Raw genomic sequence first — 12,811 nt, 5'->3', positions numbered from 1 at the left:
TCCACAGATCTGCAGGTCCTGCCAGGAGCCTGCTCCGGCGCGGGCTTCCCACGGGGTCACAGCCTCCTTCAGGCATCCCCCTGCTCCGGTGTGGGGTCCTCCCCGGGCTGCAGGTGGAGATCTGCTCCCCCGTGGACCTCCCTGCGCTGCAGGGGGACAGCCTGCCTCACTGTGGTCTTCATCACCAAGGGCTGCAGGGGAATCTCCGTTCTGGCGTCTGGAGCACCTCCTCCCCCTCCTTCTTCGCCAACCTGGGGGTCTGCAGGGCTGTTTCTCTTACATCTTCTCACTGTCTCTCCAGCTGCCATTTCTGTCTGTCCCAGCAACTTTTTTTCCTTCTTAAATGTGTTATCCCAGAGGCGCTACCACTATCACCGATGGGCTCAGCCTTGGCTGGCGGCAGGTCCGTCTCAGAGCCGCCTGGTATCGGCTCTGTCGGACACAGGGGAAGCTTCCAGCAGCTTCTCGCAGAAGCCACCCCTGTAACCCCCCCGGCTACCAAAACCTTGCCACGCAAACCCAATACAGATGGTCGAGCCCTTGGTTGGCATTTTGTCTGTAGAGACTCAAGTTTTGAATCTGAGGGTTTGGCATCCAAGTGCCAAATAAGAGTATTTATGGGTTGGACTTTTAATATATCCATGCCTAATATTTTTAAGGGCCTGAGCACAGCTGTGGGTCTTCGTGTTCTTCGATTCGTCGGGGTTAACTTTATCTGAGCTACTGGGAACTGTTGCCTTTTTCCAGCAATTCCTTGTTAGATAAACGCTTTTTCGAGGTTTCTGGATGAAGCCAGGATCATCCTTCACTTTAATCATCGATACTGAGATTCCTCTGGCTATGAGTAAAGAGAATATCTATTGGTCACCACTCATGGTATATGAGGCCTTTTACTACTATTCATTCCAAAAATTTTGGCCACATGGGAAGGGTCATTGGATCTGCCTGGGCCAGCAGCTGGGATTTCCTCCCTCATTTCACCTTAGTTGGGTGTTCCTCCCTTAGTTCCTTATGATTCTGACCTGCCTTTGCCCTTTGGGACCATCCTTACCCTCTCTTCCTTCCAATGGACTGCCATCTCAGGGGTTCCTTGTAAAGGCCATCCACTTCTGCAGCCCCCGAGCCATCGTGGTCTTCCGGTTGTGGCTTCCACCACGTCACACTGGGGCCAGGCTCAGTATCCACCCAGGCAGCCCAAGGAGGGGGAAGGTTGTAGCCCCACGGTCTGTCCAGTCGTCTCACAGCACCAATTATTGAAGATAATTGAAATATTCTACTTCACTTCCATTCCATTCCATTCCATCTCATCTTTTATCCCATCCCATGCTATTCTATTCTGTTCTGTTCTGTTCCGTTCCATCTCATCTCAGTCTCTTCTATCTCATTTTTTATTCTATCCCATCCCATGTCATGTCATGTCATGTCATGTCATGTCATGTCATTCCATTCCATTCCATTCCATTCCGTTCCATCTCATCTTATTTTATTCTATCCCATCCCATTCCATGCCATCCCATCCCATCCCATCTCATGCTATTCTCTTCTCTTTTCTCTTCTCTTCTCTTCTCTTCTCTTCTCTTCTCTTCTCTTCTCTTCTCTTCTCTTCTCTTCTCTTCTCTTCTCTTCTCTTCTCTTCTCTTCTCTTCTCTTCTCTTCTCTTCTCTTCTCTTCTCTTCTCTTCTCTCATGCTGTTCTATTCTAGAGGGAGGGAGGAGGGTTGGGCTCCTGGGCACGGTGTGCTGGCCCTCCAGAGAAGCAGGGCTTGCTGGTGGCCGGGAGGGCTGGAGCTGCTGCTGGTGGGACGCTGGAGTGCAGCCCTCGCATGGTCCCTGCTCGGGGACAGCAGGAGCCCTCTCACCAGGGCCAATGAGGCCATGCCAGCCCCGCCGATTCTGGATGCCTTTGCTGACACAAGTCCCCGGCTGACAGTAGGGACAAGAGTCCCAGCAAGGGGGAAGCTCTTTACCATGTCTTTCATGGTGGTCAGACGCAGTAAGGAGGAGATCTTATCTTCCCCATGGAGCCGCGGTGCTTTAGCCTTTAGCATTGACCTGCCTAAACAGCGGGGGGGACACAGAAGAGTCAGTAAGACACAGCAGCTTTGCCAGCAAGCTTACCGAACGGCCCTGAGAGCTGCTTGCAAGATGGCAGGACAAAAGCGGTCAAGGAGGTTTCTGGAGGGTGTCAGGAGCAGCTTCTTGCTCCAGGCACTGGAGGGGCCAGCTGTGGTGGTGCACAGATGGATCAGCTCTTCACTAACAGGGCAGACGTGGCTTTGGCTGTGGGGACTGCAAAACAGCGGGGTTCAAGATCCTGAAAGCAGGGAGGAAGGAGAGCAGCGGAGAAGAGGTCCTGGACTTCAGGAGAGCACTCAGGTTCTGCAGCAAAATGACAGCTGGTATGCTACGGGGAGCAGCTGTGAGGGGCAAAGGAGGTCAGGAAGAGAAGCAGATGTCTGTGTGCAGAGGGATGAAGCCTACCACAACTCCCCTTACTTTTTTGATTATGCATGAATTCATGGAGGAGCGAAACAGCAGCAGAAGCCTCACAGCTTATTTGTTTCTTGGAAGAGCGGAAAAGGAGGAGATGTCCCAGCAGCTGTCCCAGGATTGGGATCTGGACGTCTCCATAGCAGACAGGGCCGTACGTGTCCTGTCCAAAGCGGTGCCAAGCCTGGGCGAGGGAGGCAGAACAGCAGAAGGGTTGAGGGCAGGCAGCTGGTGGCAAAGCCCTGAACCCAAGAGCGTGCCCAGGGCTGGATCCCTGGTGAGTCAGGGCTTTGCAGGGCCATGCCGGCCACGGCTCCCAAAGCAGCTAGCTGGGCAGCAGCCCCGCGTGGGGAGAGCTGCAGGCTGCTCTGGTGTGCAGGGAGGGGGAGATGGCCTGGCTGGAGGGTGCCTGGCTCCTCACCTTCAGTGTGGAATTCTTGGCCAGCAAAAGGCTCAGACCCTTAATCCTCCCTATGGCCCTCTCCTGCACAGCTGCTCTCTCAGAGTTGGTGAAGTTCAGCAGCATCTGGGAAGAGAGAAGCTGCTGGTGTGCCCTGGGAGCAGACATGGCCTCCAGCAGAAGCAGCACTGCTCGGCTCCCGGGCTGGACTCTCACAGTCCGTCAAGGCTGCCTGGGATCTCGAGCAAAGCCTGTAGCGGGGTTCCTGCCCCTAGGGTCCCTCGCAGGCTTAGGACAAATTCCCCCGGGCCAACCCTGTGGCCGGGCAGGAAGGCAGATGCCACCCTCTGCAGGCACCGTGCTCCAGAAGCGCCTGCTGGGCTGCCCCTGGTTACCACGGGAGGCGGGCAGCCTCCCTGCAGCGTGCTCTCTCTGCATGGCACTGGGGTGAGGACCGTGCACTCCAGAGTGGACACCCCCTTCCCCCCAGGGTGAGGAACAGCCCCTGTGAAGCCCCGCCTTTCACATGCCAGACCTGAAAGATACTCTGCAGCTGCTCGCTGACTCTGGTGGCAGAACAGCGGCGCACCATCGTCTCCAGCATGGTGTCCATGGCTTGCAGGGTCTGCAAGGAGGACAGAGAGTTGTGGCAGTGATTCTGCTGTCCCTCCCACGCCCCGGAGACTGGTCTGAACTCTCAGCGCCAAGGGAGGACTCCCGCGGTGCCTCCCGGTGCCCGGGAGAGACCCGGGGGCAGACAGTCTGCTGTGTGCAGAGCAGTCTGTGGCGTTGGATGTGGCCAGGCCCATGGGAAGGGCACAAAGGGATGAGGGTGGGAAAGCAAAGCCGAGCCCCTGCCCTGCCTTGGATCTCTGGTCGTATCGCAGCACAGGGTGGCCAGGGAACAGCCCAGAGGGACTGGGGGCTCCTGGGGCTCACCCAGCCCTTACCTGGCCATAGAAGTAATTCTCCAGGCTCCTCATTTCCTCTTCTGGAGGAAGCAGGAAGACACTCGTGAAGCAGGTGTGTAGGAGGATGTTCTCTTTGCCCTCCAGCGCCGTCGGCACTGAGCTGCAAAGAGAGAGAGGGGCCAGTTGGACACTGATGTCGGGAGCAGTGCCTCGAGGCCTCGTGCAGGTGGACACAGACCTCTGGGGCAGGGGTCCCCAGGAGGGACGGGCAGGTACCTCAATTCGGTGATGGCAAGCATGGCTTGCTGCCGCACTGCGCTGCACACCTGGTCCCTCGGCTCCTCTTCCAGCAGCAGCTGCAGAGCACAACCGGGATGGGACCTGGCAGCTGCCAGCACCCAGTGCCACCAGACCCAAGCCCTGCCCAAGGGCTGTCCTCAGAGGGTGCCGGTGCCGGGGGGCCTTGCCACCTTTCCCAGATCTGCCGGGTGTCCCCTCACCTTGATATTCTCTGCCAGCTCGTATCTCTGGCAGTAGACATCCAGGCACTGTGACAAGGTATAGTACCTGTTGCTTTGGCACAGGTTGCAAATGTCCCTCAGGAACTTAATCTTCTGGCCCTCCTCCTGGCAGCCGGGGGACAGAGAGACCAACAGGGAGCGTTAGAGTTGGGGACACACGGCCAGTGGGACCAGAGCACTGGGGGTGCAGTGCTGCGCAGGAGGCCTGGCAGAAGCTGCTCTGCCCAGCCAGCACACCTCCAGCAACCTGGCAGCAGAGCCCCTGTCAGCCGACGCCAGCACAGCTGCGTTCGAAATGGCCACGGTTACCTTTTCTGGGCTGCTGACAAAGGCCTGGATGAAGTCCACGATTTCCTGTTCCTCTTTGTACATGGGTAACTGTCTGATACCTAACAAAGGAGGAGAGCAGGGAGGGCTGTAGAGAGAGTCCGGCGGCGGGAGAGAGCAGAGGAAGGAGCTCAGCCCTCCTTGCAGCCTCGTGCCCGGTCCCCTGGCGCAGTCTTCCCATGTGTGTCAGGGCTGGAGAGTGCAGGGCAGACAGGCTTCTGTGATGCTGGAGCACAGTGCGGCGGGGAAAGCCCCCAGTGCATTGGGCTGAGGAACTGCCTTGCAGATAGGCAGGAAAGGTCCCCATCCCACAGCATCGCTGCCTGCTGCCAGCTCAGCTGCCTCTCTCTGCCCGTGCCCCGGAGCAGGAGCAGGGTCCCCTCTGCTCTCTCCCTCCTTGGGAGAGGCTGTGCTGGGGCCAGCTCCCAGCTGCCTGAGTCACTCAGGCAGCATCATGCCCACCACCCATGGGACCCACGCTGCCAGCACGCCGGGGAAAACGGCGATCCTGGCGTCGAGCAGGGTGCGGTCGCTGGCCCCAGCCCTGCCCAGAGCGTCGGGGCGCCTCACTCACCAGTCAGCAGCGGCTGGACCATGCACAGCTCGTCGGGCTCCGGTGGAGACCTGCTCTCCTGGGGAGCCCTGTCCTCCTCCCAGGCCACCCTGGGGCGGCTGGGGGGTCTCTGCGCCATCCTGCGGGATGGAGGGAAGGGGTAGGGCTGGGCAAGGGGGAAGCTTCGGCGAAATGCCTCGGCCTCACCGGGGACAGCGGGGAAAGACGTGGGCTGTGCTCGGGGGCTCCTCGCCTGCTTCGTGCTCCTGCCCTGTCCTGTCACCATCCTGCTGGACACTGCAGGCTGGGGGCTGCAGCTGTGCTGATCACATGTGGTGCAGTGCAGGGGTCCCACTGTGACTGGGCAGGGAGGGCCGGGGCTTCCCCTGGTGGGGGAGCAAGGGGCCGGCTCAGCCCTAGGCACCTGGGGGCTCTCAGGGTGCCTCCAGACCCCCTTTGCCCTCGGGACCTCCCTGTTGCCCTCTGGTGTGTCCCACAGCCCCATGTTCAGACATCCCGGCGTGCCCCCAGGACACCCCTTTCCTTATGGCGCACTGTAGAGCCCCACCTCTCCCCCTCGCCGGCATTAAGTGTGTAAGATTCGCTCTTACGCCAGCTCTCCTTCCCCAGACTGTGGTGCCATCTCCCAGCTTCTGCTGCTCTCCAGGTCTCTGCAGAAGCCCTCATCACCACCGCAGAGCTCCTCAAGTGGAAGGAGCTCAAACACCTGGTGCAGACACAGCAGACATGGAGGACTGGAGAGTGCTTGGTGAGGACAAGCCCCAGGGCCTGGGGACCCTGGCCCATCTGGGCCTTGCAGTGGGATGGAGGGGTCCCAGCACCCCTTGGACCCCTCTGCCTGTGGCTCTCTCTCAAACTCACTCCCACAGAGCTCCTGGCTGGGAGACGAGAATGGCCTGGGGGGGACGGGGAACGAGGGCTGCCGGGAGGAGGGACTGCTCCGGCCAGCTGGGGAGGCTCTGTGACATGCCCGTACCCTTGTGCCCTCTCGCTCTCTCTCTCCAGCTGGTGCAGGACAGGAGCAGGGCGGAAGAATACTTGAGCCAGAGCCTGCCGTACCTGGGGGACGCTCAGGCCACCTTGCGAGAGGTGGCCGTGAGGTTCATCGGTGAGCCACAGCCCCCGGGGTCCCTCTTTTGGCAGAGCCCCAGCTGTCCCGCGCGGGGCCTTAGCCTCCCTCTCCCACCCCTGCCCACGCAGGTGGGCTTGGTGGCCGCCTTGCGCAGTCCCACCCCCCTCGGCTACTGGTCTTCCCTGGGCTCAGCCCTGGCGAGGGGGAGGAGGGCGTGCAGCCCAGGCGGCAGGGCTGGGGCTGTGCTGCTGGGAGCATGCTGGGGAGCGGGAGGTCTGACGACGCTCTGTGCCTAGGGCTTGCTGCGCGGCCCCTGAGGGACCAAAGCAGGGAGAAGCTGGCTGAGATCGACAGGGGTGAGTAGGGAGCATGGTCTGGAGGGGACGCCTGGGGGTCTCTGCAGACACGGGGGGTCATCTCGGCTCTGTTTCTTTCGGTTGCAGCTCTTCAGCCCATGCAAGAAGACAGCGAACCCGCCATCGGTTCCCTGGCGCTTCAGACCATCTTCATCCTGAACTCTCCAAGGGTGCAGCAGACATGGGGACGCAGCCTGCGAGCACTGTGCTGCGGGTGCTGCTGAGCCAGGCAGAGGTGCAGCTTTCCTCGGGAAAGCGGCTGTATTTTAATAAAGCTGGAACAACAAGCCCAAACCCACAGTGTCCTTCAGCTGTCGCGTGCTGAGCAGACAGCGTCATCCCTGGCCTGTCCCGCTGCCTGCAGGACAGCTCGCCCCTCGGCACGCCCTGGCCCCAGGCTTGTTTTGCACGTTTACCCCTCGGCGAGTCTTTCTCCAGAAGAAGCCGCGTTTGTTCACCCCCTGGGGAAGTCTTTTCCTTAGGGAGGCAGAGGGCAAAGGGGAAATGGCAGCCCCCGAAGGAACTGGGATTGCCCGGAGAGCTGCCTGACGCCCACACTTGCCAGCAGCCCTCCAGAAGTTCTCCTTTGCTTCAGTCCCAGAGTCCTTCCCCACGCACAGCAGCCTGGCGTGCGGGGATGCTGCTTTGAACGACGGCCCTGGGAAGGCCTCAGGTCGCAGCCCCATCTCATGGCCCTGCAGCAACCCTGCTCACGCTTCCCCTCCCACAGCTCAGCTGAGACCCAAGAGGAGAAGCAGAGGTGTGCCACAGGGGCCTGCAGTCCCCTCCGTCACGCAGCGAGGGTAGGGCGCAGGAAGGGTGCGCCCAGCTCCGGCCATCCTGTGGCTCTCCAGGCATCCCAGCGAGGCCCCAGCATCCGCTGTTGCTGCTTCACCACTTCCCCGCCCCATGATGGACTCGGGAGGGTTTCCAAGCAGAGTCCAGACGTGATAAGGGGGCAACTGCGGGGGGACTAGAGGACAAACAGAGTGCCTCCGTCACCATGAATGCCTCACAAGTGGTCCTCTGGAGACCAGGGGGCTCCTAAGAAGGCTGGACGAGCAGCAGAAGGCTCTGGGGCATCACAAAGACCTATGGAGGAGTGCCGAGGGGACTGAAGTGGTGTATTGTAGAGCTAGGGGACCAGGCCCCCAGTGCAGTGGGGCTTCTTAGGGTGCTAGAGGTCCCGCAGAGGGGCCTGGGGGGCAATGAAGGCCTCAGGAGGGATCCTGAGAGGCCTAGAGCGATGCTGAGACAGCTAGAGGGCAAACGGAGGAGTGTGCCCGAGAGCCCTCCACTGGCCCCAGTGAAGGCCAACGGTGGGCTTTTGTGTGCAATGAGGGCCAAGGGCCGGTTCCTGAGGCTCCAAGGGAGGGCGCAAGGAGGCTAAGAGAGGGCTGCTGCGGGGACCAGTGGGCAAACTGAGGCTTCTAGAGCACATCAGAAGGCGCACTGGGGTGCTGAGAGGTTCCAAGGGGGCAACTGTGTCAGGCTGAGGCAAGCCCAAGCCATCCTCCTCTCTTTGCCCCCACAGAGGCTGAAGTGCAGCCCTGCCACACGGGCCCAGGGCTCCTTCACCCCGGTGGTACCACACAGCCATCCCCCCGTGGGCAGCAGGCAGCCGCGGCCGGCCTGAACGCATGCGTGCGTAGCAGCTTCGGCAGTGCCGGTACCAGAGTGCTGAGGCGGCATTCCTGCTCCGCCACTGCAGCACCTGGTGGGCAACAGCTGCCATTTCCCCCCCGCTTCCCACCCTGCTGCCCTGACAAGCTCCGAAGCCGTGGTGGAGGCACCAGGCTCCTCGTGGAGCGGAGGGGAGAGATGGCAGTCCCGAGGCACAGAGTGAGGGGCAGAGGCCGCGGTCTCCTGTGGAAGAGCAATGTTCCTCCCAACTTCAGCCACGTTCACCGGGAGAGGCCAATGCTCCAAACGACAGCAGCGAGGGGAGGCAGCAGGAATGAGGGCGGGTGAGAAGGAGCATGGCCTTTATTCTTTCCCTGCCTCAACTACTGCTCCACTGTTGCCCCCTGCTCACCTAAGGTTATCCTTTACAGCACTGGTTATGTCATCCCCCCATTTTTTTCCCCTCCACAATCTTTCTGAAGGAGTAATTGCTTCAGAAGCAGCTTCCTGCTGCTTTCCACATTTTTATGCTTCTATTATAGAGACGTCAGGAGTTAAGAGTCATTCTCCAATAGCCTCAACCTCTTAAAACAACCTGGAGAAACACACCAAACCCCAATTCCATTTCCAAGGGAGAAATACTTAAATCCAGTATGCCCCTGCTAATGCATGCAGAGAAGGATGATGCTAGCACAGCTCATACTGGTTTGACGCTCTTCTAACGATAAGATGGACAACCTGGGAGCAAGAGAGAACAGCAGTTACAGAATGGACTAACACGCCGTCTCTGCCTGTGGTCCAAGAGCCAGCAAAAGGGGTAGGCTTGGCTGCTGTGATACCTGTGTTAGGTACATACATGCTATGAAGTGTCAAAATACAGCATTTGCAGCTACAGTCCCTGAACCCCACCTGATGCTGCTCAGCCACGCAGCATTTTCATGTTTAACAAGTAGGAACCAAATAAAAGGGCATGACAGAAATTGCTACTGGCAGAAAATGGCAGGATATTACCAATAAACAGATTTAATGTACAGGTGGGTTGAGCCACTCATGATACTCATAGCAATCAGGCTGCAGTGATTAAGAAAACCATGTTCAAATTCCAGCATTGAATTTTGTGTCTGGCCAAAGACGAGTTAAATTTGCTGTCTGGAATAGGTGGGGATTACAAGAGCATTTCAAATCAGTGACCATAGGCAGGTTCAGGTGGTTGTACCTTAGGAGTGCCAGTGATGAGTCTGCGGCCCTGGAAGGCAGACAGAAGCCAGAAGAAAATCCAGGAAAGCACGGACACAGTCATCATCATCTACATAACAAGAAGCATCCATTTGCACAGTTGCACATATAGCTTTTTTTTTTTTTTTTTTAAGAAAACTAACATAAGTGTAGCTGCATAGTCTTACCTCACTGTCACAAATATGCCTGATAACAGAATCCCTTCAAATTACTTTTTCCTCCATTTATGGTTGAGTATCAAAACAGAACATAGGCCTCAGCAAATCTGTGCATCACAGAAACATCAAAAAATGCCTCATACTTCAGTAGTTTGTAAGACTAACTATTAAAATTTAGTACTTAATTCCTGTGTGGTTAAACAGCATTTGGCTGTCTGCCAGGTAACTTTTCTTGGTCCATTCTTTCATATCCAAACAGGAGAAATATTTCAAGTCTGTTAAAGGGACAATCTTAGGAAAAATACTTTTCTTTCTGTTAATTGCTAAGTTGCGACACAATCACCTTAAAAGACACAAGCCAGTCCCTCAGCTTGCAAGCCTCTCCTGTCAATTGCTTTCACATTCCATTTCTTGAGGTTTAATAAATAAAAGGTATTCATGTTTTCTCTTGTTTTGCTTTCAAAGCCAAGTATCAAAACAACGCCAAAAAAAATCACCAACCAATGAGGATGGCAGAAGGGACATTTTGTTTAGTTGAGGTCACTGGCTCCTTGTAGGCTTTGTAAAAGTTATTTCAAAACCTAAACTTCAGGCCCATCTTGATCTGACAGTATCCCTTGAAACAAAAGGAACATTTCATTATTCAATATGATGTGTTAAAATTACTTGACCAGACACATTCACATAATTCATCTATCAGCCACTTACATTACACTTCATGCATTATTACAGAAATAAGAGACTGATATAAAAGCCATCTGAAGATGCAGTGTCACAGTGAGATAGTGCAGTGTGCCTCAGCACACAGAAGCTTTAATCTGTGGGTCCTCAATCAACAACTTTACCAACAAAAAAGAAAAAAAAAGACCTTCACCAGTACACTTTCAGAGGGGGAGACTATGGCATGGTTTTCAGCATAGCAAAAACGTGCACAGTGAAACACATCTAATTTCAACTGGTTTGTGAAGTTTTACAATTTAGAAAGAACAAAACCAGGTCATCTTCCTGCCCAAACAAAGCTAAATCTGACTACCAAGAACAAGAGGAGGTTTCTCAAAGGCACAGTCTCGACAGATAACAGCTGTTACAAAGCAAACAACATGAGTTCGTATTTCTGTGCCACTGAATAATTGAGAGAATATGCTAAAGTACTTAAAGTACTTCAATTTTCTGTCTCCTTTTTTAAGAGGTTTTTTTTTTTTTTCTACTGTGGGCAACCTCTGCTAATTTTACTTGTTTTGTGAGCAGCACATATACAACATACCTATGGCAAAAAATAACTCAGTATTGAGAAACTAGTAACTTCTTAGAACAAATCATTCCTTGAAGAGATGAGTAGTTTAAGCTGCTAAGTGACTCTGCTGTGAGAAAGGAAGTCTGAGGATCCTGAGAGCACAATTTTGCTGCTGGTTGGTAACCAAATGAAAAAATAGTGCATTTCACCAAAGTCAAACCTAGTAGAATTTAGCTATGCTGCTGCCTTGATACCAGAGGTGTACGCTATAAAAGAACCAGTAAAAAAATCTTGTAAATCACACACTTATATTTAATATATTGAAACAAAATAGTTAAGAATGCAAGAACTGTATACAGATTAAAAAAATATTTTTTAAACCATCTGATCTTAAAAATAGACAATAGTAGTGAAGCTTAAAATACAACCACTCGCATTAAAATGTTTCAAGCAATACCACCTTGGTGTGTCCTGTTCCATCAAATGGCCATTAAGATAACGGATCAGTTGTTAAAAAGGTTGTGTTGGTTGGAGTCACTTTTTCACAATCCAAATCTACAACAGTTTTTCCTTTGATGGAAGAGCCCGAGCATTCCTGGTGCAAACTTTCCCGCCTCTCTGCAAGTTTAGAAGTGGATCGAGCCATCGAGCCACTTTGGCTTCCATTGGTTTGAGAGCAGACATTATTAACTTTAGTAGTTTTATTTTTGTGGTGGTTGTTGTAGACTTTATATTTCATGAGGAGAATGAAGATGAAAACAAGAACCGAAGCCACAATGATACCCCCAATAATGATGATCATGGTTCCTCCAAGAAACTGCGCGTGAAGGGATCGGCACTGTTTGTATTCTTCCTGGGTTGTAAACTGCACGCATCCGATCACTCTGGTTGCGGTCAAAGATGTCAATCCGTCATCATAAACAGCAAGAACACAGAGGTCGTACTCACGTCCTGCAACCAGATCAGTCAAGAAGAAGGATTTACTAGCAGCTGGAATCATCCTGGAAGAGAAAATGAGTACAGTAAACATCCAAGTTTATCGAGCCTAAAGAGAGCTCTTTTGACTGTCAATGCCACTGTGAGGAAACTAACAGAGCAGAAGATGAGCATGGCAACTGGACCAAGCAGCAAAAATCTAGCATTCCCTAGGTTTCTCAGTAGAGGTGGAAGATACAGATTTTAGTGATGGCAATATCTTTACCATGGCTATTTCAAACAAACATGGACTAGAGTGCACACGCTCGCCAATGGCTAGAGGAGAAGTCACACTTGATCTATTGTTTTGATCTGCATTGTCTTAAATTTCCACAGTTTCAGCATAAAAGGGCATAACATGCCCTATGCAGAATGGAATACGGTCAGCCGTGCAAAAAAACGTAAAGGAACTGAAGCAACATACTTAAGGACTTAAATGGCAGAAAAGGATAAAACTAAACACTGTAAAATGTATTTTAGTAATTTTATATACACAGGAAGCACATTTTGAACATTGAGGGAAAAAGGCAAAATCAAACCTGTGGTCTACAGATTAACCTTATTTCCATCTTCTAACAGCTCTGTGATGCTCAGTGTCTCATAATCAGGTGACCAGTAAGAACAATCAGAGCAAAATGTAAGCACTTGCAACTAAGTGGTATCATCTGTAGCCCAATAACAGCATCTACTGAACTCCTTACCTTGATGCAGCCCTACCACTGAGATTGTTCTATGTCAATTCCAAATATTCCCTTACCACAAAGTAGCACTGGTACTAAATTGATGTATGAGAAGGATCCCCAAAGAAGAGTATATGCTATATTACAAATTCCCACAGACCCTAGTCATGAGCATACAAATCACAGTATCTCATTGCAGACCAGCTCTCCAGATGTTTGGCTCAGATTCCTCTCTGGAATAAAGTAACACTGTTG

General features: G+C 53.7%; 2 protein-coding genes across 4 annotated transcripts in view; both read right to left on the bottom strand.

The window, feature by feature from the left end:
• Window positions 1-3,786: 3,786 nt before the first annotated feature.
• LOC138683722 (uncharacterized) lies at window positions 3,787-5,727 on the bottom strand. Its single transcript, XM_069775909.1, has 2 exons — window positions 5,223-5,727; window positions 3,787-4,710 (listed from the first exon to the last, which is right to left on the bottom strand). Exons 1-2 carry the CDS (start codon window positions 5,704-5,706, stop codon window positions 4,463-4,465), a joined length of 732 nt encoding a protein of 243 aa, XP_069632010.1. The 5' UTR covers window positions 5,707-5,727; the 3' UTR covers window positions 3,787-4,462.
• A 3,553-nt stretch (window positions 5,728-9,280) lies between these two features.
• The window catches only part of LOC138683695 (leucine-rich repeat and fibronectin type III domain-containing protein 1-like protein), a 59,383-nt gene continuing 55,852 nt past the window's right edge, over window positions 9,281-12,811 (bottom strand). For 2 of the 3 annotated variants that reach the window (XM_069775792.1, XM_069775791.1), the window contains one exon: window positions 9,281-11,902. In XM_069775792.1, coding sequence (XP_069631893.1) covers window positions 11,392-11,902 — 511 coding nt within the window. In that variant the 3' untranslated portion in view covers window positions 9,281-11,391. The remainder of the gene's footprint in view (window positions 11,903-12,811) is intronic. The other variant, XM_069775793.1, reaches the window with a different exon arrangement.

This window comes from Haliaeetus albicilla, chromosome Z, assembly GCF_947461875.1.
Source record: "Haliaeetus albicilla chromosome Z, bHalAlb1.1, whole genome shotgun sequence".
In the NCBI taxonomy this organism is placed as follows: domain Eukaryota; kingdom Metazoa; phylum Chordata; class Aves; order Accipitriformes; family Accipitridae; genus Haliaeetus; species Haliaeetus albicilla.
This window is presented reverse-complemented; position numbering and strand designations above follow the sequence as displayed.